The sequence below is a fragment of the Caloenas nicobarica genome, chromosome 1, assembly GCF_036013445.1.
Source record: "Caloenas nicobarica isolate bCalNic1 chromosome 1, bCalNic1.hap1, whole genome shotgun sequence".
In the NCBI taxonomy this organism is placed as follows: domain Eukaryota; kingdom Metazoa; phylum Chordata; class Aves; order Columbiformes; family Columbidae; genus Caloenas; species Caloenas nicobarica.
In genome coordinates, this window is record NC_088245.1 from 150,705,522 (window position 1) to 150,731,521 (window position 26,000).

The 26,000-nt window shown below is 38.1% G+C and overlaps 1 protein-coding gene across 1 annotated transcript in view; it reads left to right on the plus strand.

Annotated features, from left to right (window-relative positions):
- Positions 1-24,146, plus strand: part of GCC2 (GRIP and coiled-coil domain containing 2) — a 33,461-nt gene extending 9,315 nt beyond the window's left edge. Inside the window, exons 7-23 of the mRNA XM_065652946.1 lie at positions 459-528; positions 1,181-1,281; positions 1,362-1,460; positions 3,430-3,549; positions 4,944-5,108; positions 5,482-5,586; positions 6,053-6,215; positions 6,723-6,823; positions 6,951-7,028; positions 7,700-7,837; positions 9,865-9,986; positions 11,741-11,917; positions 13,399-13,616; positions 17,200-17,394; positions 18,198-18,337; positions 19,121-19,322; positions 20,471-24,146. Of these exons, the coding sequence (XP_065509018.1) occupies positions 459-528; positions 1,181-1,281; positions 1,362-1,460; positions 3,430-3,549; positions 4,944-5,108; positions 5,482-5,586; positions 6,053-6,215; positions 6,723-6,823; positions 6,951-7,028; positions 7,700-7,837; positions 9,865-9,986; positions 11,741-11,917; positions 13,399-13,616; positions 17,200-17,394; positions 18,198-18,337; positions 19,121-19,322; positions 20,471-20,541 (2,265 nt within the window). The 3' untranslated portion in view covers positions 20,542-24,146. The remainder of the gene's footprint in view (positions 1-458; positions 529-1,180; positions 1,282-1,361; positions 1,461-3,429; positions 3,550-4,943; positions 5,109-5,481; positions 5,587-6,052; positions 6,216-6,722; positions 6,824-6,950; positions 7,029-7,699; positions 7,838-9,864; positions 9,987-11,740; positions 11,918-13,398; positions 13,617-17,199; positions 17,395-18,197; positions 18,338-19,120; positions 19,323-20,470) is intronic.
- Positions 24,147-26,000: the final 1,854 nt, after the last annotated feature.

The window sequence follows — 26,000 nt, forward strand, 5'->3', positions numbered from 1 at the left end:
AAGTTGCTTGTACTTGAATCTCTCTTCCTGTCTATACCCCTCAAAGTGATTATTTAACTAGATGAACTAACTAACCAACCTCATAATCTTTCACCTCCAACTTTCTATGGCTCCATCTCAATCAAAACTCCTGCTTGATGTGCCTTAGCTACTTCTAACTTCAGGTCCTGGGAATTGATGGTTATGAAAAACTGACAGCTGCAGAATTAATGGTCTCCCATTTTTTGTCCTCGGACAGGATGGAAAGCAGCTGTTAAAAGGTTGGAATGTTTTCCTTTCAACATAAGTATGCTTTTCAGTTACCAAGCTGATACGAAATTGCACATAAGGACTTCCTTGTTAGTAAGAATGTAGACACAGTCCAGCTGTAGATGAAACTTCTGGTGCCTTGTTAGGGGAAAAACATATTTTGCAAAGAAATTTTTGTAATACTTCTTATATCTTTGTTTATAATACAGAATTTAATGGAGACATTGACTGCGAAAACTGATGAGCAGTCTTCAGTAGCAGAGCTTCAAGAAAAAATTGGTATCTTTCTCACTGTTCTCTTTTATGTAAACAATTTGGGGATTTTGGCTTGTTAGTTTTCTTTCGCTGCATAATTGTCTTGTATTTTTTACAAGCCAAGGAAGGTGGGGAGGTAGATATCAATGCAATTTCCTGCAGTATTTCTTCTGTTAAGGATTTAAAATATTGTTAGCAATTTCAAGTCTATTATCATGTGATATTTTTTAAGGATTTTTCTTCCCATGTACATTTGGCTATAAACAGCGTAGTGGATTTAATCTTTATTTTTTAAATACATGAAATAATTGTCTCAATAAGAATCCCTAAAGCTGCTGAGAGGAAAGCAACACTTTGCCAAAGCTACTGTTGCCTCATTGCAGTTCTCCCAACACATTAGAAAGAAGGTTCTGAGTTGTTACAACTGTATGTAGAAGTAGACAAGAAGCCTCTGAAATGGGGAAAGATTTTCCCTAAGCTGTCTGTGCTGCTGGATGTTTTAGCTTTAAATTAAGTTCAAATGCATAACTGAATGAAATGTTCGAACATCTCCCCCAGCTTTGTATTTTGTTTTGTTTTAAAGTCATGCTGGTATTTGTGTTCTAATTGAATTTAATTTCATTTCTTGGGGGAAGGAAGAGGCATATTTTTTCACTTTCTTGTTTATTTATTTTAGGAAGGCTGGAAAAAGAATCTGCAGAAAAAGGAGAGAAGCTAAATAAAATTAAGGTTGTTGCTGTGAAAGCAAAGAAAGAATTAGATGCCAGCCGAAAAGAGGTACCCTGACTGCTTCTTACTATGAAGAACATTCTGCATGTGGGGTTCTGTTTTAATGACACGCTTCTTTTTTTAATAAGGTGCAGACTCTGAGGGAAGAATTGGAATTGGTTCAGTCAGAAAAAGATCAGTTGTCTGCTTCAATGAAAGATGTCATTCAAGGAGCTGAAAGCTATAAGGTAAGAATAGTACTGTATTTACAAAAAATAGGTAACTGTCAGAAAATACTTCACTTTTGAAGTCTAGCCTGGATATATATTGCTATCTACTTGCACAATTATGTTTGGCAAAAAAGATTGTGTCAGTGCAGTTGAGTAGCCAAATCAAGAAATGTAATGTTCTAGTAACTGTGTGGCTGCTGCCAGATGAAAATAAGGCACTTCTTTCTACTGGATGGTATTTTTAGACCTTTCAGATCTAGCATCATACATATCAAACAATGCATTGCTGGGACAAAACATAAATCCTTATGGATTCCACAAAGCACATTAATTTAGAGATCAGTTAGGAAGTCCTTAAGCAATAAAGATATAAACTAGCAATTACCTGGGAGCAGGTCCTCTTGGAGCCTGTCTTTGGGCACATGAAGCAGAAGCAGGTGACTGGGTACAGTCAGCATCACTTCACCACGAGTAAATTGTGTCTGATTATTCTGATTGCCTGCCATGATAAAGCAGTTGCAGTTGTGGATGGGAGGAGAACAGTGGATGTCACTTATCTTTACTTTAGGAAGGCTTTTGATGCTGTCTCGCAGTACTCTTGTATCCATGGTAGGACATTGTGGTCCAAATGGGTAAACAACCAAATGAGTGTTTAAAAAATTTAAAAAAAAAAAGTTGCATGGTTTGGCTCAGAGAGTAGCAATTAATGGCTTATACTAGATGCCAATAAAAATGCAGTACCAAAGGGGTTTCTGCTGGGACCTGTCCTGTTTAACAATGAGCTGGAGAAGATGATGGAGTACACATTCTTCAGGTTTTCAGATTATTCCTAATTGGGAGCAGTCAATAGATGTAAAGACAGGGCTTCCATTCAGAGAGACCTATACAGCCATGAGGAATGGGCTGACAGAAACCTTTTGAAGTTCTTCATGTGAAGTAGAGGAACTCCTTGGTACAAGCTGGGGACTGTGTGGCTACTGAAAAGAATTTCAGGGTTTTGGTAGGCAGTGTACTGGGAATGAGAGTGTCCTGGTACCAAAGGTGGCAGTAGCATCCTGGGCTGCAAGAACAGGAGTACAGCCAGTAGGTCCAGGGAAGCTGTCATCTATCTTCAGTCAGCACTCCCATGAAGGTGAAGGGTCTGGAGCACAAGTCTGATGAGGATCAGCTGAGGGAACTGGGGTTCTTTAGCCTGGAGAAAAGGAGGCTGAGGGGAGACCTTATTGTTCTCCACAACTACCTGAAAGGAGGTTGTAGCGAGGTGGGTGTTGGTCTCTTCTTCCAAGTAACAGGATGAGAGGAGATTGTCTCAAGTTGCACCAGGGGAAGTTTAGATTGGATATTAGGAAAAATTTCTTCTTGGAAAGGGTTGTCAGGCACTGGAACAGGCTGCCCAGGGAAGTGGTTGAGTCACCATCCCCGGAGGTGTCTAAAAGACCTGTAGATGTGGCACTTAAGGACATGGTTTGGTGGTGGATTTGACAGTGTTAGATTTTATGGTTGAACTTAATGATTTTAAGAGTCTTTTCTGACCTAAATGATTCTATGAGAGACAGTGGTCCTAACTAGAATGAGGGATTCCAGCTGGATACATGGATAAACATTTACCCTATGAGGATGGTCAAGCTTTGGAACAAGTTGCTCAGAGGTGTAGTGCCATCTCCATCCTTGGAGGCAGGTCCTTGGCGAGACCTGACTGGACAAAACTCTGAGCAACCTGGTCTGATATCACTGCTGACCCTGGTTTAAGCAGGAGGCTGAATGGAGACCTCCTGATATCTCTTCCAACCTAAATTATTCAAGAATTTCCTGAACCGAAAAGGGTTTCTCCCAGAGCCTATAATGGAATTATAACTTTAAATTCATTCTGTTATTTCTGATGTTGCAGTGAAACAACTTATATGCTGAAGTATTAGGAAGATAAGTGTCTGAAGCTTGAGCAATGTATATTATAAAGAATGATGGGTTTGTGTTTGTATATGTTAAGAATCTTCTGATGGAATACGATAAGCAAGGAGAACAGCTGGATTCTGAAAAAGGCAGAGCAAATAATCTTGAACGTCAGATAGATGACCTCACAAGACAACTACAGGTGTCATCCCAGCAGGTCAGTTCTGCATGTGTGTCTGATCTATTGATAATTGCAGTAAAAATTATTGTACCTGTTGAGCTTAAGTTTTATTCATCTGATTGTTACTATATATAGTTTCGTAACTTAAGTTCATTTTGCATAGTGACTTGCAATTCAGGGTTGTTTTTCAACATCTGATATCTTCTCTGGGCTGTGAAAAAAATATATTTAGAATGTCTGGCCTTTTCAACAGAAAGGGGTTTGTTTACCTCAGGTCAACATATATAAAAGAGCAGGTGATCAGCTGTGGTGTGGCTTGGACATACAACTCTGCTGCACCTACCAGATAGTGAAAGTTTGATACTTCGGTTTTGTATTTCTCTAATTTCACAGCTACACTTCTCATGAAGTGCAATAACCTTTAAGTGTTACTTTTTTTTTTCTATTTCTTAGACAAAATGTGATTTTGTTATTTAATCGTAAGAGTGTTTAAACATACTAAATTAATTATGGGGTTTCTTTGCATCTTTCACAAGTCTGAGACTTGAGGATGTATTGCGGAATACTATAGTGGCATTCAGAAGAGTCTAAGATGGTAATTAAGCAGCTATGAGGCACATTTTTGCAAAGCTTACTGAAATGAGTTTGGGATTTAGGATTTAAACTCCCAAGCCCCATACATAATTACGCTGAAGATCCACCTAGGCCACTGTTTCCTTATAAATGTAAGCTAGTAGTGAATAGCATAAGAAGAAATGACAAGTAGTAGCATATATTCTACTGATTATGCAGGTGTTGATTTATTCAAGTTTGTTGCGAGGTATTTTGTAAATAAAAGCACTGTTTAGGTAATTAGCAGCTTCTTTCACTTGTACTTCCTCCTTAATCTGCATAATAGAGACTGAGATAAACCATTGAAGGTTTCAAAATTAAATCTGTTAAAATTGTTGCAAAAATAGCACAGATACAGGAGGAGTTTTTACTATGTACTGATGTGATCCCATTGAAAGCTTGGTGGTGCTGCAGTTAAATCTTTTTTAGGAATTAATAGTATGATCATTTTATTTATAAGTACAGCAGCTGTATTTGAAGTGGGGCAATAAGCACTCGAACCTTGCATATTAGTGTAGAAGGAAGGTGATTCTTGCAGAAATCATAAATGTTTGGTTACTTTTTTCAGATTTCTTGTAACTAGCCATCTTACAGAAAGTTGGGCAAATGAACTCTGAACAAAATAATCAAATTTTGCTAGTGACTTTAATTTAGCCTATTTCTTGTTTAAAACAAGATGGATAAAACTGGTAGGAGTGCTGTTTGTAGGGGCGCTGGATAGAAGTTGGTGTTTGGTTTTTAAATATACATAATATCTTATTTGTCAGTCACATGCAAATTCAGTTTATGTTTTTATCTCTCCATTATGATCCTTTCAGCATGATCAGTTACACTCTGCTAATGAAGACCTCCTGGCTCGTGTTGAAACACTGCAACATAATGCTAAGCTGCTGGAAGCTCAGATACTGGAGATACAAAGAGCCAAGGCAAAGGCTGACAAAGAACTAGAAGCTGAAAAGCTTCTAAAAGAACAGAAAATAAAGGTAGTACACTGTAGAGATGGTGAATGGGCTGAAATGTTAGTTTCACTGGATGAGACTTCTGTTAGACCTTTGTAAACTGTGTTTTTATAGAACAAGTTCCATACTTCCTCTTCTTGTTACTTGACTCAGTCTTATTTGAAGGCTCAGTTTGTTCATTGAAAGAACTTTGCGAGACTGTCACTTAGAGTAGATTGGGGATTGTTACAGAATGTGAAAAATACTTCTTCATCTTCTGAGGTTTTTCTTTGGTTCACAGTGATTTTCCTAAAAAAAAAAAAAAGTATTTGTACAACCTATGTGTGTGTAAGTGTAAATAGATACTGACGTGTATTTTGAAATTGGATTGCATAATTGAGAAGTATTTAAATTTCAGGAACATAGCGGTGCTCTCCAAGAAATGGAGGAGCTCCAGATGCAACTTCAGAAGGAAAAGAAACATCTGCAGAAAATTATGCAAGAACTAGAGCTGGCCAGAAAGGTAGAGTTGCTATTAATGTTAGTGTTTAATGGAATAAAGATTTCAGCCAGTCTTGCTGTTTTGGATGCCTCTGAGGCATTTGGATGTTCTGAGGATTTTAAAGCCCAAAGTTTGCAAAAGGGAAAACATGAGGGTTTTTACCTCTGGTTTTGTGTTTCGAGAGCTGATGTGTACTTTGGGGTTTGTTTGGGTTTTTTTAATTATTTTTTGTTTAGTTGGTTTAGCTTGGGTTATGTGGCCTGTCCTAAGCAGAAATAGGAATAGAGTTCAAATGTCTGGAGTACTTGTATGGTGCACTATTCAGAAGCTGCCCTTCTTGTAAAGGACTGAAGATGACAGAAACTAATATCTGTTTTCAAACAAGAAGCAGAAGTTTTGAAAAACCCATTGCTACTTTTATCACTTACTAGTAGGTATTTTGCAGATATTAGTTACAAGCTGTAACTTCATTGTGTGTAACTTGCAGGATGCTCAAAAGAGTACACTGATGGATATGGAAATAGCTGATTATGAAAGGCTAGTAAAAGAACTTAATCAGAAGATTACTGATAAAGACAGCAGAATAGAAGATCTTGAGCAAGAGACAGGGATTCAGAAACAGAAGCAAGAGACCTTACAGGAAGAAATAAGTGAGTAAACTATAAACAAAAAGAATCTCTATGGTATGGTTAGTAATAGCAAAAGATACAACTCAAGTTAATGAGTGAGAGTAAAGTTTTCAGGGAATACTGAACAGTTACATAGTCAAAATTACTCCTCCATAAAGAAAACTTTACTAGGTTATCAGTCACTCGATCTTGTAGTCAGCAAATAAAAGCCAAATTGCCTGCCTGATAAGCTGTGTTTCTTACCTGATTAAGTTACTCATAAGTTCTGAAAGTTGGTGACTGACGGGTTTTCATTATGACATATCACATTCATAAAACTTTACTTAGCATGTGGTTAAAAATTGTCCTTACATGTAATTTATTTGAAGATCTTGTGGTACTTGGAAATAGGATGCTAAACTTACTGTAAGCTACTTGTTTGCAGCTCTTAAGGAATCTGTCAGAATTTGCTTAAATATTTTCCAGCATTTTAAGGGAAATATAAGAGGGGAATTTTCCTTTGTGTATAACTGCTATTTTCTGCATTAGAGTCACTTCAGTCAACTATGCAACAGGATGAGGAAAGAAGTGCCAAGATAAAACAACTCCTGGTGAAAACCAAAAAAGAACTGGCTGATTCAAAACAAGCTGTAAGTCCAGATGTTAATGACTGTGTATTCCATTTTTGAACTAACTTTTAAAAAACGGGCTGGTAGCTGAATTGTTAAGTTGCTGAGGTTTGGGTTTTTTTAATAACCAGATAATTTTGTCATGCAGGAAAATGACCTTCTGATGTTGCAGGCATCATTAAAAGGGGAACTGGAAGCCAGTCAACAGCAAGTGGAAGCCTATAAGGCAAGAAACTTCACTTCTTTGTTAGTATAAGGTTTCTTATTTAGGTAATAAGAGTGTGATTCGTACTGGGCAGATGGAATATAGGCTGAAGAATGAAAAGGTGTTATCTCTATTGTTAGGTTACTGGTTCTTTTTCTTAAATGAATTTTGTCTGTTTTCTGCTTTCCCCAAATATTTCCCCTGTGATGTTCTTTAAACAGGTTTCCTCTGTCTCGTTCCTCTTTCTTTTCTCTCTGCACCAGAAGAGAAGACTGCATAATTTGAAGCTTGTAGCTGGGATACATTTTTCAAATAATTTCTTTTAAAATGGAAGTTTCTCAATTTAAAAACAAAATAATGCAACATTGTCAGCAAAAATCCAAAGTGTTGTCCATCTGTATAATTTTTTTTGGTTGGGCAGAATAGGAGTTGAACGTAATGAAAGGTTGGCTTTCTTAAATATTGCCACCCCACCACTGTAATTTTATCTTCTATTCTCACTTTAAACAACATTATATTTTTTTAAATTATGTACATGGTAACCCATGTCTATTTTTATTGGATTGTAGTTTTATATTTGCCAGTTCTGTGCAGGAATTACTGTATTAGAATACTATGTGTTCTGTGGCATTTACCTTTGGAGAGGGAAGAAAAAAAATTGTCATAGTGAAGTTTTCAACTGACTTTTTCAGATTCAAGTGGCTGTGCTAATGTCAGAAAAGCATAAAGTTCAGGAACACCTGCGAACTTCTTCAGAGCAACATCAGCGTACGTTGAGCGCTTACCAGCAAAAAATTGCAACCTTGCAAGAAGAGTGCAGAGCAGCCCAGGTACTCTAGTGGAAGAAGTACTGTCAAAGACTTTAGAAGGGAGATTTACAGCGCGTTCTGCCTGCTTCTCTAAAAAATATTTTGCAGATCTTTCGCTCTTGTCTTTTTATCTGCCAAGAACTGAGAATTATCCCAGTGCTTAATATGTTTGAGTGGTGGTATAGAGGACAAGTCAGACTCTGTCCTGGTTGTTGTCTATCACTTGTGGTGGAAGATTTAGACAGCAGTCTTATATTTCCAGTAGAGGAAACCTGTGGTGGAAAGTTGGAATTCATTTAAGATTATCAGCAAGTGTAGACTGAGGGCGGAAAAATAGAAGCCTTTAAAGAAAAGGGGGAGGAACAAACAGAAAAGTAGTATAATTTGCTCCCTGTAAAAACCATTAACACAGATACCATTTAAAAATCTGGAAAAAATATTTGCAAGCACCTTTTAATTTGCTGCTATATGAGCAGCTTCTTAATCGGCAGCTGAGCTACGTGTGAAACTGACACTATTGCTGAGGTTTTTATTCTTTATGGGTTTTTTGTCCATATGATGCTGTGTTAGATGTTCCTTGAACATAGTGTTTACACTAGAGACCGACAGATTCAGAATATAGTGAGTCTATTATGTTCAAACTATCTTTATGGGGGTTACTGTACCACACTATCACCCCTTTTGTGTGATAGGTATGCATCAAGCAGATAAGTAACAGTTGAATGCAGCCTCTCAAAAACCTTCTGCAATTTAAAAAGGTGAACTGAAATGGACAAACTTTGTGGTTGCTTCTACAGGAGGCTTGCCTGAGTCATACTGGTAGATATGGATCATGGTTTTACAAATACGTTCTTTCGTAACTGGGGATTTATGGTACCTATCCATGATGGCTTGCTCCTTGATGTTGGGAAACCAGCCTGAGTGTAGAGCTTCCATGATGGCATGTCTTGAAGCTGTTGGAAGATTAGCCTTCCTCTTTAGGTGCCCTATGTCTGAAAAATAGGTATTATTACAAGGCTATTAACAAAGGAAAATTCTGTCCAAAGGAAAGGTGGACGCTAAAGCAGATAGTAGGTTAGAAAGCAGAAGTCGTGTTGACATTTAAGGTCGTGTACCTGAGAACTTAGGAATATTCTAACTCGCATAGTTTGACGGGAAGAAAAGAGAAGGATTAGTTTAAAGAAATGCCTACAAATCTTACAGACTTCAGAAAAGCTGGAGCTGAATCTGGAGCATTGGCTAGTTGGGTTCAGCACTGTGGAATTTCAGTCACCAGTTCAGCTGAAGAAATTTTCCAAAATCCTTCTTTTGGAGATGGGAATATCTTAGTCATCTCCAGGATGACTCATGAATCCGTGAGCTTCTCCTAAGATCCAAGAATGAAAATCTGCATCTGTGTTTTCTTAGAAAAATATACAACATGAATATTTGGATCATGGGAATAATTCTTGCTGTATAGTGTACAGTCAAGGATGAAACTATGTTATGAGGTGATTTTCTGTATGTTCACAGAAACTCATGTATCACCTGAATTTAGAAGATAAAATAGACCAAACACCCTTACAATCAACTAGAGTATTATATCTTGTGCTATGTAATACCATTACAAGACTTATTTAAGTCCTCGAAATTATGCATAACTTTAAGGCATATTAGACTTTTCACACCTGGGTGGTATAAAAGAAAAACAATTATCCTTTTTTTTTCCTTCACCTTTGCCTTCATTTAAAGCTGTTTGAGAGAACCCCTTGCTTGTGAATCTGTTGAATGCAATTTTTGAATTTGCAAGTATTCTTTCTGTTCTTTAATAGGGGTATGTTGAAGATCAATGTCTCTTTTTTTAAAGTTTCATATTTCATTATATTCAGTTAAAGTCTAGAGAAACATGATCTGTTGTGATAGTCACAATTTTAATTATCCACTTAAAAGAACAAAATACAACAGGTGGTTCTTAATTTTTTTTAATGTAAGATGCGTTTCATTTTAGAGAAATAAGTGAGTAATAGTCAATAGCATAACTTATTAAGGGTTTGTTTTCTATGTGATAGGCTGAACAAGCATCTGTTACATCTGAATTTGAGAGCTACAAAGTCCGTGTTCATAACGTTCTGAAACAGCAAAAGAATAAATGTGCTTCTCAGACAGAATCTGAGGGAGCCAAACAAGAAAGGTAAAACTAAAATCTTTATATGTATACAGAAAAATACTGATACTCGAGTTGTTGTGCTTGCCTTTGCTAGTTTCTGACCAACAAGTGAGTTCCACTGTTTAACTATTTGCTTGAACAAGGAAAATACCAGAAGGGATGCCGTTTGCTTCCCCAGTCACTTTGGGTTAAAAAAAAAAAACCTCCTCTTCATTTCTATAGACGTTATCTGATCTGTAATCTGACTGTGGCTCTGCAAATCTGAACAGAAGAAAGATCAGAAGTTTTTACCATGGTCTGGTACTGCATTCCTTTCTAGTTCCTTGATTTGTCTTTTTTAACATTTATTTTTGTGTAGATTACCTGTTGTTACAGTCAGAGGGAGAAGTAAGGTGTTAGAAAGATTCTCATGAGCCAAAAAATTAGCCAGCATCTTCTGTGTAGACCTGACACATCACTTTTTCTGCCAGAAAGTATTGCAGCAACATGCCATTTCCAACTAAGGAGAGAAGACCAGATTGGTACTGTTCAGCTGAGCTCACTTTGAACTTTTTCAAGAAGGAATGGCTGCGTGTGGGTAACGCTCTGGCTGCCACTTTAGGCATCAGTTCCAGCAGATTTAGGAAATACTTATCAGCTTTTATGTGAGGAAAGACTAGGGGGAAAAAAGGCTGCACTGCCAAAAGTTCCCTGAAAACCATTTAATTATAGTCATAAACTAGGTAAATTCAGATTCATTTCAAAAAATGTCTGAACCCACTGCAAAAGTAGATAATTTTTTCTAAGTTATTTAAGTTATTGATAGCTGTCCTTGGTGACAGACTGGGTGTTTATGTCAAAAGTAATTTCTTACACAGGTCTTAAAACAGTACATGCAATTGCTGCTGAAAATCCACCAGAGGGAGATCTGTACTTTTTGTTAGAGGACTTTGATTTTATGATTGGTTTCGTTTGTTTTTTGGGTTTTTGGGGGTTTTTTTGTAAAGACATCTACCTCTTCTTTGAAGCAAGCAAATTGCAAGAGTTGAATTTGTGTCTCTTTTTTGCAGATTTTTAAGAAGTTCCGATATTGTTAGGTTTTTGTGAAAGAGGGTCACCTTGGAAACAAAGTGGAGAAGCAATAAAGCAATAAACAGATGACAAATACTTTTCAAATAAATTATTTACAAGTATCATCTCTGAGGGTTAATAAGATAATGGAGATGTCTGCATATATAAATACAGAAAACATAAAAGAAGAATGCGTGTGACTTAAGAATTTTTCCTTGTGGTGTATATGATTTTGATTTATTTCTGTCCAACAGTATATCTGTTTTTATGGATTTTGATGTTGCTTTCTAGTCCTTTGCTGTACTCAGTCTCATTGAACTGAAGTGCATTTCTTAAACAAATAAAAAAAGTCCACCACTTTTACGAATAATTTTTTTCTCCCATCTGCATCCCACATATTATTGCCCTTCTGTCTTGTTCCTCCAAACCAGCTTGAAGTAGAAAGCAGTAGCAATCACACTACCCATTCCAATAGTTATGTTCCCAGCAGTTCAGTTGGGATGTGCTAAACCTTTTTGTGCGTATATTGAAACATAATCAGAACTTTCCTGATTGTTTCTGCTGCAGTCACATTCTAAGATTATTTTTATCATGGTGCTATATTGATTTTAATTAATAAATAAGAAATGTGGATCAGCTGTTCAAAATGTTGTGGATATAATATAGGTTCTGAAATAATGTAATTATTTTTGAATGTGTCTTGTTTATTTATTCTTTTCCTCTTGCAGAGAACAGTTCGAAATGGTAATAGATCAACTGAAAGTTAAGCTGCAAGATGCTCAGCGTAATTCACAGATGAATGCATCTGAACTCCAGGCGTTGCAATCTGAACACGACACCCTGCTGGAAAGACACAATAAAATGCTGCAAGAGACTGTTGCAAAAGAGGCAGAACTCCGTGAGAAGTACGGTTTGCTGATTAACAGACACAGATATTTTATTTTGTGTGAGCTTCAAGGGCTGGGCATGTAGTGGCCTCTAACTGTACTTCCCAAAGAAAGAGCATAACTGTTAAGAAAGTTTTTGAAAGGAATTTTCAAAATAATTGTTTGCTGTTTTTCATCAGCCTTCAGAAGTTTCAGTGATGAAAATGAAGTAGTAGCTGATCAGGGAATTTGAGATTTCTGCGAGCTTTCTACCTGTTAATTATCAGACATAAAAATTAACTTTTCTTTAAGCACATTGACTGTTTTTAAGTCTGATACTGGGCACTACATTTTTGTTGGACTGCTCAGCTAAATTTTACAGATGTTTCCTATTAGAAAAATAAGGTAATTAAATGCAGAGCACACAATTTCACTGAAAAAATGTCCAGTCCTGCATCGACCAAGTGCCTTTCTTACAGAAAGTACTGGTTTTTTAAGTCCGTGCTTCTCACAGTCCTAATCTGCCACTTCTTTCGCAATGAAAGGAATCTGCTTAGCCCGTATCACTTCTTGAAAAATCACACATGTACCTAATATTTGAGCTCTTCAAAAAGGGTCTTTCGTTGTCTTTTCTTATTTAGGGTACAAAGAAGTTCACGTGAAATATTCATGAGAAATTACAGCTTAGTATTAGGAACTGTTGACTTCTTGTTTCCATCTTTGTACTGTTTTATCTGTTCCTGATAGCCATGTGATGATTCATTGTAATTAACTAAATTATGTCCTCCTGCATTTTTCTGGGAACAACCCATATCACAGTTATTTCCCTTTGTACCCAGAGAGACAAGCTCTTTGCTGCTCTGGCTATATTTAAATTTGTATGCTTATAAGGGCAAGTCCTATGCTTCGTCTTTCCATACATGCACTTGTTTAATTGCTTGTGACAATTTTATCTTGCTTCTGGAGTACCTCCAAACCAAGTACAATTGATGTGTTACTGGCACTTCTCTTGCTAACAGCTATACTCTTCTACACTCTATTGTACTGAAAGTTGAAGCTTAAAAAAATTAAACTTAGCTTTGTAGAAACTTCTGTTTTCAGAAGTCCTGCAGAAGTGTTTGGTAAATAAATGTTAAAGGAAGTGGAGTATAAGGTAAGTGACATGCACTGTATAACACTATAAACAATCATGTTGCGAGTTTAGAATTTTTAGGAATGTTTAGACCACAGTGTCTGTAATACTTCCTTTTTTTCCTGAAGATGTCTGAATTTCGTGTTCTGAAACAGAAATGAATAGTGCAGTGTATTCATATGATAATTCATTATAATAAGTGTAACTTTCTCAGTCTTAGATTTTCCCTGTAAAAAGAGGAATTTAAATGGAAAAAAGTTGTACAGTCTTTCTAAGATAATCCCACACATGAAAACTGAAAACTACTGTAAACTATAACAATTTTGAAATGTAAAAGTGTCAGTGTTTTGCTGTTCATTTCTTAGTTTCGTGTGTACACTGTTTTCAGGCTCTGCACAATACAATCTGAGAACATGGTCATGAAAACAGAGCATGCCCAGTCTTTGAGTCAGCTGACAGCCCAGAACGAAGCTCTCCGGAACAATTTCAGAGATCAAGTCAGGAACCTGCAGGAAGAGCACAGGAAGACAGTAGAGACGCTTCAACAGCAACTGTCCAGAGTAGAGGCTCAGCTCTTCCAACTCAAGAGTGAACCAAGCACTAGAGGTAATTAATTTTCAGTCATCACACCAGGTTTTCTTGGGTTAGATACAAATTTGTGTACCTGAATCTGAATCTAAAATGTGCTTATCGTGTATGGTTCTGTAATACATCAGAAACTTTTTCTGGAGAACCTGCAGCATGCCATATCAGTCCATTGATACAAAGTAGGGAACGTGTCTGTTTTTTATTACTGTCACTTCAGAATCTTAAGGTCCTTGAACGTGTCCGGAGGAGAGCAACAAAGCTGGTGAAAGGGCTGGAAGGCCTGTCCTGGAGAGGGAGATCCTGAGTTCTTCTCCCTGGTATCCAGTAACAGGATACATCAGAATGGTTCAAAGCTGCATCAGGGGAGGTATAGGAAGCATTTCTTTACCTAGAATGTGGTCAAACACTGGAACAGGCTTCCTAGAGAGGTGGTTGATGCCTCAAGCCTGTCAGTGTTTAAGAGGCACTTGGACAGTGCCCTTAATAATATGCTTTAACTTTTTGGTCAGTCCTGAAGTGGTCGGGCAGTTGGACTAAGTCATTGTTCTAGGTCACATTCAACCGGAACTATTCTGTTCTGTTCTAGAATCTGCATCAGTGTTATTTCTTCTGTAGTACCTGCATTGTCAGACGGGTGAAGGGAGATCACTTTGTAAATATTGGGTGCTCTTCCTATCAGTTTGTCTCAGATTTTGGAGCATACTGGACCTCTGCCTCCAGTATGAGGGATAAAGCTAAAGAAAAGTGCATTGAAAGCTCTTTTAACAATGTTCGTTATTGGTATACTTACTATTTGACTCCGAATTTAGGATTTTACTGTGTTCAAGCTCAAGTGCTATTTTTATATCTGTAAAGTTACTAATTAGGATGTAGCTGGACATTTGCCAAGTAGCAATAACAGTTTAAGAAGTTACTCTTTCCATATGTTACTGAAGCAACAGGATAGTACCCACAGTATTAAAACAGAATAATTTACACCTCCCACAGGACTGGTTGAAAGAAAAGCTAATTCTGTTTTGCATTAGAAACATTTGGCACTCTTGTCATAGTTTGTCATATAACATAGATGTGTAGTAACACATCTTCAGGGAGAGTTGCATGAAGATTTCATAGTCACTGAAATAGAAATTGCCAATAAAGTTTGGATTTAGAAACAAGGTTTGATTGGAATGGTCTTTTAGCAGTGAAAGGCTATATTTTCTATTATAAATGTTATGTGTGTATCTGGCTTTCTCTTATTTCTTCACCTTTCTTCACAAAATTACAGAATCACAGAATGTTAGGGTTTGGAAGGGACCTCAAAAGATCATCTAGTCCAATCCCTCTGCCAGAGCAGGAACACCCAGATGAGATTGCACAGGAAGGTGTCCAGGTGGGTTTTGAATGTCTCCAGAGAAGGAGACTCCACAACCTCCCTGGGCAGCCTGTTCCAGTGCTCTGGCACCCTGACTGAGAAGAAGTTTCTTCTCAAATTTAAGTGGAACCTCTTGTGTTCCAGCTTGAACCCATTACCCCTTGTCTTACTGTTGGTTGTCACCGAGAAGAGCTTGGCTCCATCCTCGTGACACCCACCCTTTACATATTTATAAACATTGATGAGGTCACCCCTCAGTCTCCTCTTCTCCAAGCTAAAGAGACCCAGCTCCCTCAGCCTTTCCTCATAAGGGAGATGCTCCACTCCCTTAATCATCTTTGTGGCCCTGCGCTGGACTCTCTCCAGCGGTTCCCTGTCCTTCTGGAACTGAGGGGCCCAGAACTGGACACAATATTCCAGATGAGGTCTCACCAGGGCAGACTAGGCAGGGGGAGAACCTCTCTCAACCTACTAACCACCCCCCTTCTAATACACCCCAGGATGCCATTGGCCTTCTTGGCCGCAAGGGCACAGTGCTGGCTCATGGTCATCCTGCTGTCCACCAGGACCCCCAGGTCCCTTTCCCCTACACCGTTCTCTAATAGGTCATTCCCCAACCTGTACTGGAACCTGGGGTTGTTCCTGCCCAGATGTAAGACTCTACATTTTCCCTTATTGTATTTCATTAAATTTTTCCCTGCCCAACTCTCTAGCCTGTCCAGATCTCGCTGGATGGCAGCACAGCCTTCTGGCGTGTCAGCCACTCCTCCCAGCTTGGTGTCATCAGCAAACTTGCTGATAGTGCACTCTATTCCCTCATCCAAGTCGTTGATGAATATATTGAATAATACTGGTCCCAGTACTGACCCTTGAGGCACTCCACTAGATACAGGCTTCCAACTAGACTCTGCCCCATTGACCACGACTCTCTGGCTTCTTTTCTTCAGCCAGTTCACGGTCCACCTCACTACCTGATCATCCAGTCCACACTTCCTCAGTGTAGCTGTGAGGATGCTGTGGGAGACGGTGTTAAATGCTTTACTGAAGTCAAGGTAGACCACATCCACCGCTCTGCCATCATCTATCCACCTGGTTATGTCCTCATAAAAGGCTATGAGGTTGGTCAAGCATGACTTCCCTTTGGCGAAGCCATGTTGACTGCCCCTAATGACCCTCTTATCCTTGATATGTCTTAAGATGGCACCAAGGATAAGGTGTTCCATCACTTTCCCAGGGATGGAGGTGAGGCTGACCGGTCTATAGTTGCCCAGGTCCTCCTTCTTGCACTTTTTGAAGACCGGAGTGACATTTGCTTTCCTCCAGTCCTCAGGCACCTCTCCCATTTCCCAAGACTTGGCAAAGATGATGGAGAGCGGTCCAGCAATGACTTCAGCCAGCTCCCTCAGCACCCGCGGGTGCATCCCATCTGGACCCATGGATTTATGGATGTCCAGATTGCCTAACTGGTCCCTAACCCAGTCCTCATCAACTGAGGCAAACTCCTCCATTTTCCTGCCTTCCTCTGGGGCCTCAGGGGTACGGGGCTCCTCAGGACAGCCTCCGGCAGAGTAGACAGAGATAAAGAAGGCATTCTGTAACTCTGCCTTCTCCGTATCTTCTGTCACCAGGGCACCCACCCCGTTCATCAGTGGGCCTACATTGCCTCTGGTGTTAGTTTTATCTGCCATGTATTTGAAGAAGCTCTTTCTGTTGTCCTTGACCCCTCTCGCCAGGTTTAACTCTAAGGAGGCCTTAGCTTTCCTAGTTGCCTCCCTACATCCTCTGACAACAGCCTTATATTCTTCCCAAGTGGCCAGCCCCTCCTTCCATGATTTGTAAACTCTCCTCTTCCACTTGAGTTTGCCCAGCAGTTCCCTGTTTAACCATGCAGGTCTCCTGGCTCCCCTCCTTGACTTCCTACGTGTTGGGATGCACTGATCTTGAGCTTGGTAGAAGCAGTCCCTGAATGCTAACCAACTATCTTGGGCCCCTTTACCTTCAAGCAGCCTTGCCCATGGGATTTCCCCCAGCAATTGTTTGGACAGGCCAAAGTTGGCCCTGCTGAAGTCCAGGGTTGCAATTCTGCTTGGTATTCTGCTCCCGCCACACAAGATTCTGAACTCCACTTTCTTCCTCTTGCTTTTTGAAGACTATTTTATGTACTGCTCTACAATTTGAGACTGTCACACCTGTGAAATAGCCCCACCAGTTGCATTCTGATGACAAACATCAGCAAGTATCTTTCAGGTCCAGCTGTTTCAAATCCAGCAATGAAGAACTTGAGAGAACGGCGAAACACTGACCTTCCTGTTCTCGATGTGCACACTGTAGCTAGGGAAGAGGGAGAAGGTATGGAAACAACGGACACAGAGTCTGTCTCTTCATCCAGCACCTACATACCATCCTTGGAACAACTTCTGAACTCCCCGGAAGCAAAACTTGGTAGGTAGAACATGTGGCATTTTGGAGCACTTGCATATATAAGTTGCAGAAGTTTCTGCCCTCAAAATACCTCAGAATGTTGTATTTTCATGCTTTTAGGTGCAAGACACAGGTCTACTTTAAGTGCTACTGAGCACACAGTTTCCTGAATTTCTGTAGGAGTCCTTGAGTAAGGACTAACAGTAAAACTTTGCTACAGGTTTTAGTGATTTTAAAGATTTCGTATTTGTGACTTTCTAAAGGGAAAAGACTGGATGAGCAAGTTAGTGAATAGTTACAGAGCTTTTTGCATTCTGGACTAGTCTCTGCTAGAGACAAGTGTTGATTTAACTGTCATTAATGAAAGGATAAAATGTCCATCTTAATGTGTCTTATTAGAACAGACATTTATTCATAGGTATTTTTTCTAGGAAAATGAAAGCCCGTATGAAGAACAGTGTTCTAAGATTCTCCCCCCAAAAACCAAGAAAAATATATTATAGCATCTGATCATGTTTTAAAAGTCTACTTAGCACTTTGTGGAGAGCTGTTGAAAATCTCAATCTATGGGTAGGAAACAAGGGGTAAATTAAACCTACGTATCTTAACGTACCTAGAACTGATTTGCCAATCCTCTTCTAATATATATATACACAAAAATACTTCACAAAAAAAGAATGCAGCAGCAGCAATGATGCCCACTCATTTTGCAGTCTGACTTTGTGTGGAATTTGTTTCTGAGACACTACCTTAATCAAGTTCTAATGTTAAGTAGATGCAAGTGATTTTTCCTTCTCTCAGTTTTCTTTTCCAATTAATTGCAGAACCAACTCAGTGGCAAACAGAACTCACCAAGGATGAACTGATTCAGAAACTAAACACAACAGCAAAGAGCACTGATCACTTGAATGAATTACTTCGTGAATCAGAAGCAACCAATGCAATCCTAATGGAACAAATTAAGGTTAGTAGACATGCAGGAAATGTGGGGAGAGCTCTAATTTCTGTGGTGTGTTTCCTAGGCCAAATGTTTAACATCAAATAAGTTTCAGAAAATCCCAGTATATAAAAATTTGGTAATGTAAAACTGAATTTCAGAAGGGCTTTTATACCATAGGACTAATTAGCACTTCCAGAGTTGACTTCAGGTTTTGAGTTTGGAAGTTTAATATGCCTTTACTGTTTTCACTTGGATAAAGGCAGTAAATCCTGAGGGAAGCATTGTCTGGTTTCTCTTCCTGTAACCCCTTTAACTGTCTTAAATTAAAAGAAGATACATGTTTAGAGGTACACGTGCTAATAGAGTTTGGTGTGATTTGGTTGTACCTTCCTGAGTTTTCTGAATACACTTTGGAAGTTAACATATTCTCTAAATATGCTAAGCTTTCCGTTATAAAATATTTCTTAATCAAATTATAATATCGTTGAATCTTTGATCCACGTTGCTTATTTAACTGTTCAACTCTATCAATGAAATTGAATAGTTAGCACTGTATGTCACGGTAACTACTGCACAGATTTTATCGAAAAAATATATTTTTTATCAATTAAAAGTTATTTCTGTACTATATTATTGTGTGTCCAAGTATCACAGGGTTTTTGTCCAGAATATATTGCTGTGCTGCTGTGCACACATTATTCCTTTTGAAGCAAGCTGCATAATTAGCTTTTTAGCTTTTCAAAAGATTTTGTTCAATGTCTCATTATATGAAGCAAACAATATTTCATTATTTTCCCTCATCTGCAGCTTCTTAAGAATGAAATAAGAAGATTGGAAAGAAATCAAGAGAGAGAAAAGTCTGTGGCTAACCTAGAATACTTGAAGAATGTTCTATTGCAGTTCATATTTCTAAAGTCAGGAAGCGAGAAAGAAAGGCTGCTCCCAGTAATAGACACCATGTTGCAGCTCAGCCCTGAAGAGAAAGGGAAGCTGGTTGCAATCGCCCAAGGTAGGTGGTGGTCAAAACATTGTTGCAAAAAAAAAAAAAAGGAAAAGTGGAAATACAGGCAACTGAAGTTCTGTGCTTTCTTTTATGTAGACCTTTAAGGAAAAACAAAGCTCAGCAGTGTAATGCCAGTGAGCTAGCAATAAAAACATTTGGCTCTGTTGGGAAGTTACTATTCAGTTTTCAGAAAACAGAACAAATGCCTAAACATATAAATAAAATTAAGGTAAAATATAACTTCTTCTGAAACTTATATGTTTTAGGAAGAGGATAGTATGTTGTAAAAATGTAATGTGCCCATGTTTTGAGTAGAATTAAAGATTTCTGTCAAAGTGACCTTGAAATAGAAGTTACTATAAATTAATTATTTTTTTGGCAGGTGTTCTAAAAAGATAATTGAAGTGGTCCTCTCCAGGCAGTACTGCAGATCTAATATTACTTTCAATATATTAACTTCAAAAATCTCTTCAACAAAATATGCTTTTCATTTAATAAATAAAGGGACTAGGGAAGGAAAGAAAGAGAGTTAAGCCTCTGCAAGAAATTAACCCAAGAGCTGACAGTATAATAATGTTCTGGCTCTGCTTCAAATACCCTGAGCATTTGTCCCCTTAAAAACACTTTTTAAGGTATTGTTTGTCACTCCTCAATAACACGTAGCTTTTCATACTTCACTAGCAACTGACCTATTATTTATTTTAAAATTAATATAAAGAGTAAGTACCATGTGTATGTATGAAGCACTTAAAACTTGTGAACAAAATCACGTGAATAAGGTGAGTGGCAAAGTACTACATTCCATGGCAGGCTTTGCATTTGGAAAGATGAGATGTAAATTAAGTCCATAGTGTTTTGATGTTGTTCTGGCACTCTAATGAACACTGACTATTTTTTTTTTTTTCTGGAGAAAGGTGATTAATGGCTTCTTTGACACATGCTTAAGTACCCAGAGTACAGTAGACTTGGTGATAAAATCCATGAACACATCTATGGCAGCCTGAGAGCAAGTATTGAATATTATCTTTTCAACAAGTTTGAGTATTTGAAAAAAGAACAGGAGTGGCGGGGGGAGAAACAAGGTCATTTAAACAAATGATGCAATGTCTAATATAATAAAGTTAGTTTACAGTATGTCTGTCTTCCTCCTTCAGGTGAGGAAGAGAGTACCTCACGGCCCTCTGGGTGGGCTTCATACCTCCACAGCTGGTCGGGACTTCGTTGAGACAGTGGAAACACTGAATCTTTAAACACATTCCACAGTTGCAAAAAGATAAATCTCACTGTAGAACAACAATCTTTTGGTGTTGTGGCATTGAACTACACATTTTTATCTGTGTGTTTTCAGCTTTTTAGGTTCTTCTAAGATAGCTCTGAAAAATTGTCCAATATGATGCTGACAGCAGTGAACTATTCTTCTTGTAAATGAGAAAGCTGATGATCAGCAGTATAATGAGAAGTGAAAAATTAATTGCAAATTGCTTGGAAACAGAATCTGACAAACCTGTGACAAATCTTTTGATATCTATTTAGAAACTCGGTCTAACATAGTAACTGGAATAACTAGACTTAAGGCATTATGAAGTGTTTACAGTTTCTTTCACATATTTTTGTCAGCTCACTAATACGGTTACTGTTGTTCTCTGCACACTGAAGAAATCAAAATTGAGTTATTTCCTCTCTGGTGATGCTTACAAAATGTAAGATCATTAAGAAACAGAAATGGCATTTTCTGCTTTGGCTTGACTATAATTTTTGTCTTGGCTGTTTTGTTTTCTTCAAAAGCTGGATTGAAAATATGAAGGTAACGGTCCAAAAAATGTAGAGGGTACCTAAAACTGTATGAAATATAATGCTAGACACATAGCATGGTACTGTAGGAGAGATTAATGGCATCTATGGAAGTCTTGGTATGGTACTCCAAGAATCAGAGGTTGTGAGCTGAAGACGGGAGAAAGGGCTTAAGCTGTGGTTTCTTAACCTGAGGTTGGAAGTTTGTGTTCAAGACCAGGAAGAAATGTTTCATTACTATAGTGATGCCTGTACTGAGGTGAAAAGACTACTTGTACTGATTTAGTCATATTGTAGACACTAAATCTGAGTCTGTAGATCTTACAATAACTTGTGAGAAAAAGGGACAGAATTTTTTCAGTAGATGCGTCTTTTAAATGTTCTAATGATTGAAGAAGTGTTATCCTTCTCTCACTTCTCTGTGTTCCCATGTGTCATTTGCACAAATGTTATGCACAGATGAGATAATCTCTGCTCCAGCTTATTCAACAGAATGCTTGGGGTTTTTCCCAAGAAAAATACATCTCTGCCGTAGAATTACTTTTTCTATTATCAACATAACCTTTTTTTTAGCTTCAGTCGTCTTTTTCCCCATTCTAGTCCATGTTGCCTTTCACAATCTTAAGTTATTTGTAAGTTATTAAAATGCATGTACATGTTTTCAAACCCTGCTTACCTTCCAACGAGAGTCTTTCCATCTTTTACATTCATGTTTTCCTGCTTTACGTGCTGTTTTACAGTGAATCATTCCCTGGTATACATAACAATGTGAAATAGTATTTCCTATCTATCTTAGTTGAGGCCCTGAGGAAATTATGCTCATTCCTTTAATATTACCTTATTTAGGACTGAGATTAATCTGGACATAAAAGCAGAAAGGCAGCACACATTGAGAATAAACTGTTTGGGCTTTTGTGCTTTTGGTTTAAATTTTTGCTTCTTGTATATGTTTCAATACACGATCAACAGGCTTTATTTAAATATTTTAATTCCTTTCCATGTTGTTGCTGCTTTTTTCTTTCCCCTCCAATATGTGTTCTAACTGGAATCTTTATGGTTTGTGCTACCGATGAAAACATTTTCTGTGGAATTTTAGATCACAGAACTGACAAATGGTAGCATGGGGATGAGTCTTTTTAGGCATCTGTAGTTTGGAAATGTGGATAGCAAACATGAGGCTACGTTTCGGCTTTCTAGCATTTGAGTTTGAAATTATTACCATATCTTCAACATTTATGATTTGCACCTGATCTCAGATGTTGAATTTTAACTCCTTATTCACAGCTGGATTTGGTTAATGTCACTCAAAAGAGCGCCAAAACAGAATCACAGGAGAGATTTGAAATATGCATAAAAATAAGTGCAAGTCATTCTCCTGCTGCAGTTGTAACAATGGAAGCACATGAGTGGCAGGTTATGACTTTGTCTTCGTTCAAACTCAGTTCGCAGCTGACCTGATTTAGTCTCTTCTGCACAATGTCTGCTCTGCTTTCTCTAAAGAGCTGTGACAAGTTCCTTTTAAAATATACATATTTCAGAACTATAGATTATTTAACATTGTAAACTGTGAATAAATGTATGCAAGTAACATGTATCACTGGCTGTATTAAATAACAGTTGCTTATTAACTTATTTCAAGTCTGAGTTGAATGCTCACTGTTTGTAGTAAAACTCAAGCATTGTACCTATGAATGTAGTGGACACCTCTTGCATTACTCTATGTATATTTTTTTTACAATGGAAGGTTAAGATCTTAATTAATGTAAAGGTATTTTAATAACTGCTACTAAGCTGTATTCTTTTGCTAAGATTGCCAGAAGTTACCTTTGTGGCAATAAACTATGTAAACAAATATATCAAAGTTTAATATGCACTTGCAGTAAATGTTTTAGAAGGATGTGGACTGGAAGCAGGATTATTTTGCATAGAAAACTTTTTACATGTCATATATTTGCATTTGTAATGTACAGCATTGTAGCTGTTATTTGCTTTCAAAAAGCTATTTAAAACTGTAACTAGTACTGCTGCTTCTTTATATACCTGTGGTACTCTTTTTGGAAGAGCACTGTGCTGACTTTGCTTTCTGGTTCGTTCATTTGTTTTTTCTTTACAGTGCTATATTTTGTTAGGATGTTTCCCAGAAAATGTAACCCCAGCCCAGGGAGTTTACAAGCTTAGGCCCAAATTTTACTCTTCTATCAGCTTGCTGTCAGAGTAAGCCTAAGGAGGGCATAACAAAAGAAAAAAAAAAAAAAAAAAAAAAAAAAAAAAGGCAGAGTATATATTAATTAAAAACCAAAAAAGGGAGTGGTTGGGAGTTCACAGGCCTGTGTGTGCACTGTAGCTGCAGTTTTAACTACCTGTGCTGGCTTAGAAATAGGTTATGTGCCATCCATCTGCCCTTTACCCAGAAGGGAGACCCACCTGTGCAGGCAAAATGTGCTCCAGTTGAAAGACAGGAAGACCAGAGCTTGTCAGGCTATAGTGCAGATGTGGCCAGTTGGATTTGAGGTTCAGGATGGCCAAAGGGAACCCATGTTAGAAGTGATAACATGTGAAGGTAGAGTTGCTTTTATTTTTTATGACCCTCCTTCCCCAAAGCATAATTGAGAGAATACATGCTTAAATTATTTTCTAAATTTAAATCTTCCCTTGGCTATTGCCTTCCATCCTTTTGCTTTGATAACAGCGAATATATCCTGGAATTGTGGAGGAATACCTAAAAACTCTTAGTTTGTACTAAGTGACTTTGAAGGCAGCTTACCCACATAGGTTTCATTGGACTTATGCCTTGGCTTCACCCAGTGCACCAATACTTCCTCAGCTACCTGATAGTTTCATTGGTACTGTGAAAATATCTCCCTTAAATAGCAGTAACCACCCACAAGCTGAGAAACCAAATGTATGGAGAATTAAAAGTATATTTGTTGTAGTAATTTCAGAATTGCTAGTCTGAACAGATAAGCGTTTTGGTTGGAAATATGTCTTCGATGGCCTTTTTGTGTGGCTGTCGCTTCAATAAAGTTCACCTTTACCCGATGGAGTGCCTTTCTTTTTCCCTGAATGCTTGTTCTTACCTGAGAAAATGCTACTCGGGTGCAAGATAAAAAACAAGGGGATGTTTACTGTGGTACTGAAGAGAAGATTCTATGGATCTGGTATAGTAGCTGCAGTTTTTGCTTTGGAACACAATAACAGTGGTGGATACTTCTGGATGAATGGAAGAGGAAAAGAAATCGGTTGCTTATGGTTGTTTTGGAGGAAAAAAGATCAAGCTTTCAAAAAAAAGGCTAATTTAAATTACTTCAAATGTGTTACTGGATTGTCACCAACAATCTGACAATATCTGACATGAAGGAGAGGAGGGATGCAGAAGGTATTAATACGCTGATTGGAAGGATTGCACTTAGTATTTTTAAGTACTAGCCACCTTATAAATCAGCGCTCAGCTTTCAAGTGAATATAACTACCTCTCCCCTAATTACCTCTGATAATTTTTCTGTATCTACAAAGTTGTCGTAGTGCAAAAATTAGATGCTCTATGGATGAAGAGGGGGTTGGTTGGCTTGTTTAAGTGAGAGCTTGGTGTGTTTCTCTTCTTGCCATCCATTTTTTGTTAGGCTATATTTATTATACAAACGTGGTCAGAGGGGACATCAAAAAGAGGTTGGCATAAATGGATATAAAACAGTCAAAAAGAAAGCCTGGTATTTAAAGTCAACTTCTAACAGATGTATATACGCTTAGGGAAAGGGAAATAATAATCTGACTACTTTTCAAACTGAATTTGATCTAAAACTTATCGTATTGTCTTGTAAGGATGAGAAGGTGCATCTTGGGTTCAAAGGCTTCCTTCCTGCCCTGTGTTCTTCAGGCTCATCCTGAGGATCAAGGCTGGACTGAATAACGAAGACCAAGAATATAGTAAAATGAAGTAGAAAAATGCACATCGGCTACTGCTCCAACAAGTAAATCCACTTCGGTATTAGTGAATCATTTATTCTCTTTGTGGTCAGTTGAATGCCTGCAGGCTTCTTAAGAATCCAAGGTAAAGGTAATTGGTGTAAAAACCAATGTGCTGTTTTGGGCATGGGCACAATCCCCGTCCTTTTATAATGGCCTTTGAAAGTGTTTTAAATTGACAGGTATTGGATAGCAGCTGTATATGAATATAGGATTTAAGGGGTTTTTTAAATTGTTCCATCTGGGAGCTTAATTGCTTGAAAATCGAAGCTTGTTCCAAGAACACTCGGACCATTTCTGGAGTGGAAGTATGTATTGGTTCTTGGATCTCTTGCCCTTTGCAGCATGCCTAGCTTCTCAAAAGTGAAAACCATGGAAACCATTGCAGAACTCCAGAAAAATGTTTTCACCTAAGTGCTGTTTTCCTGTCATTATTCTCCTTTGCAGAGTTAAGTTGCTGATGCTCAGCATTACTTTTGCCAAGGGATAAGACCAATTGTATCATTTTTGCTTTTTAGCATCCAAATATTTATACAGACAAGTTAATGTTCCTCTCACAAGCAGTCGCACCATTTACTTCAAGCTGCAGCAATCTAGATGCAACTGGCACCCTTTGCAGGGGGATATGGTGGGTGGTCACTGTGCTCCACGGGCAGAGGGCCACAGCCTCTAAGACAGAGAAGCTGCTGGAAGCAATAAAAACTTAAACCAGCTCCTGTTGTTGGTATGGTGGCTCTCTGTCTCTGCTCCAACCAGCCTTTCTCTTGGAAACTGGTTGAACCAGTAGTTTGCAGAGTGATGGGGGGTAGTGGATAGATCATACTTTTCTTGCAGGAGGAGGATTTTCAAAAAATGCAGAAAAGCTGCCGATAGGTTTTGCAACATTCTGTGGAGGGTGGAAATTGTAGTGACAAAAAGCTTAAAACAGAA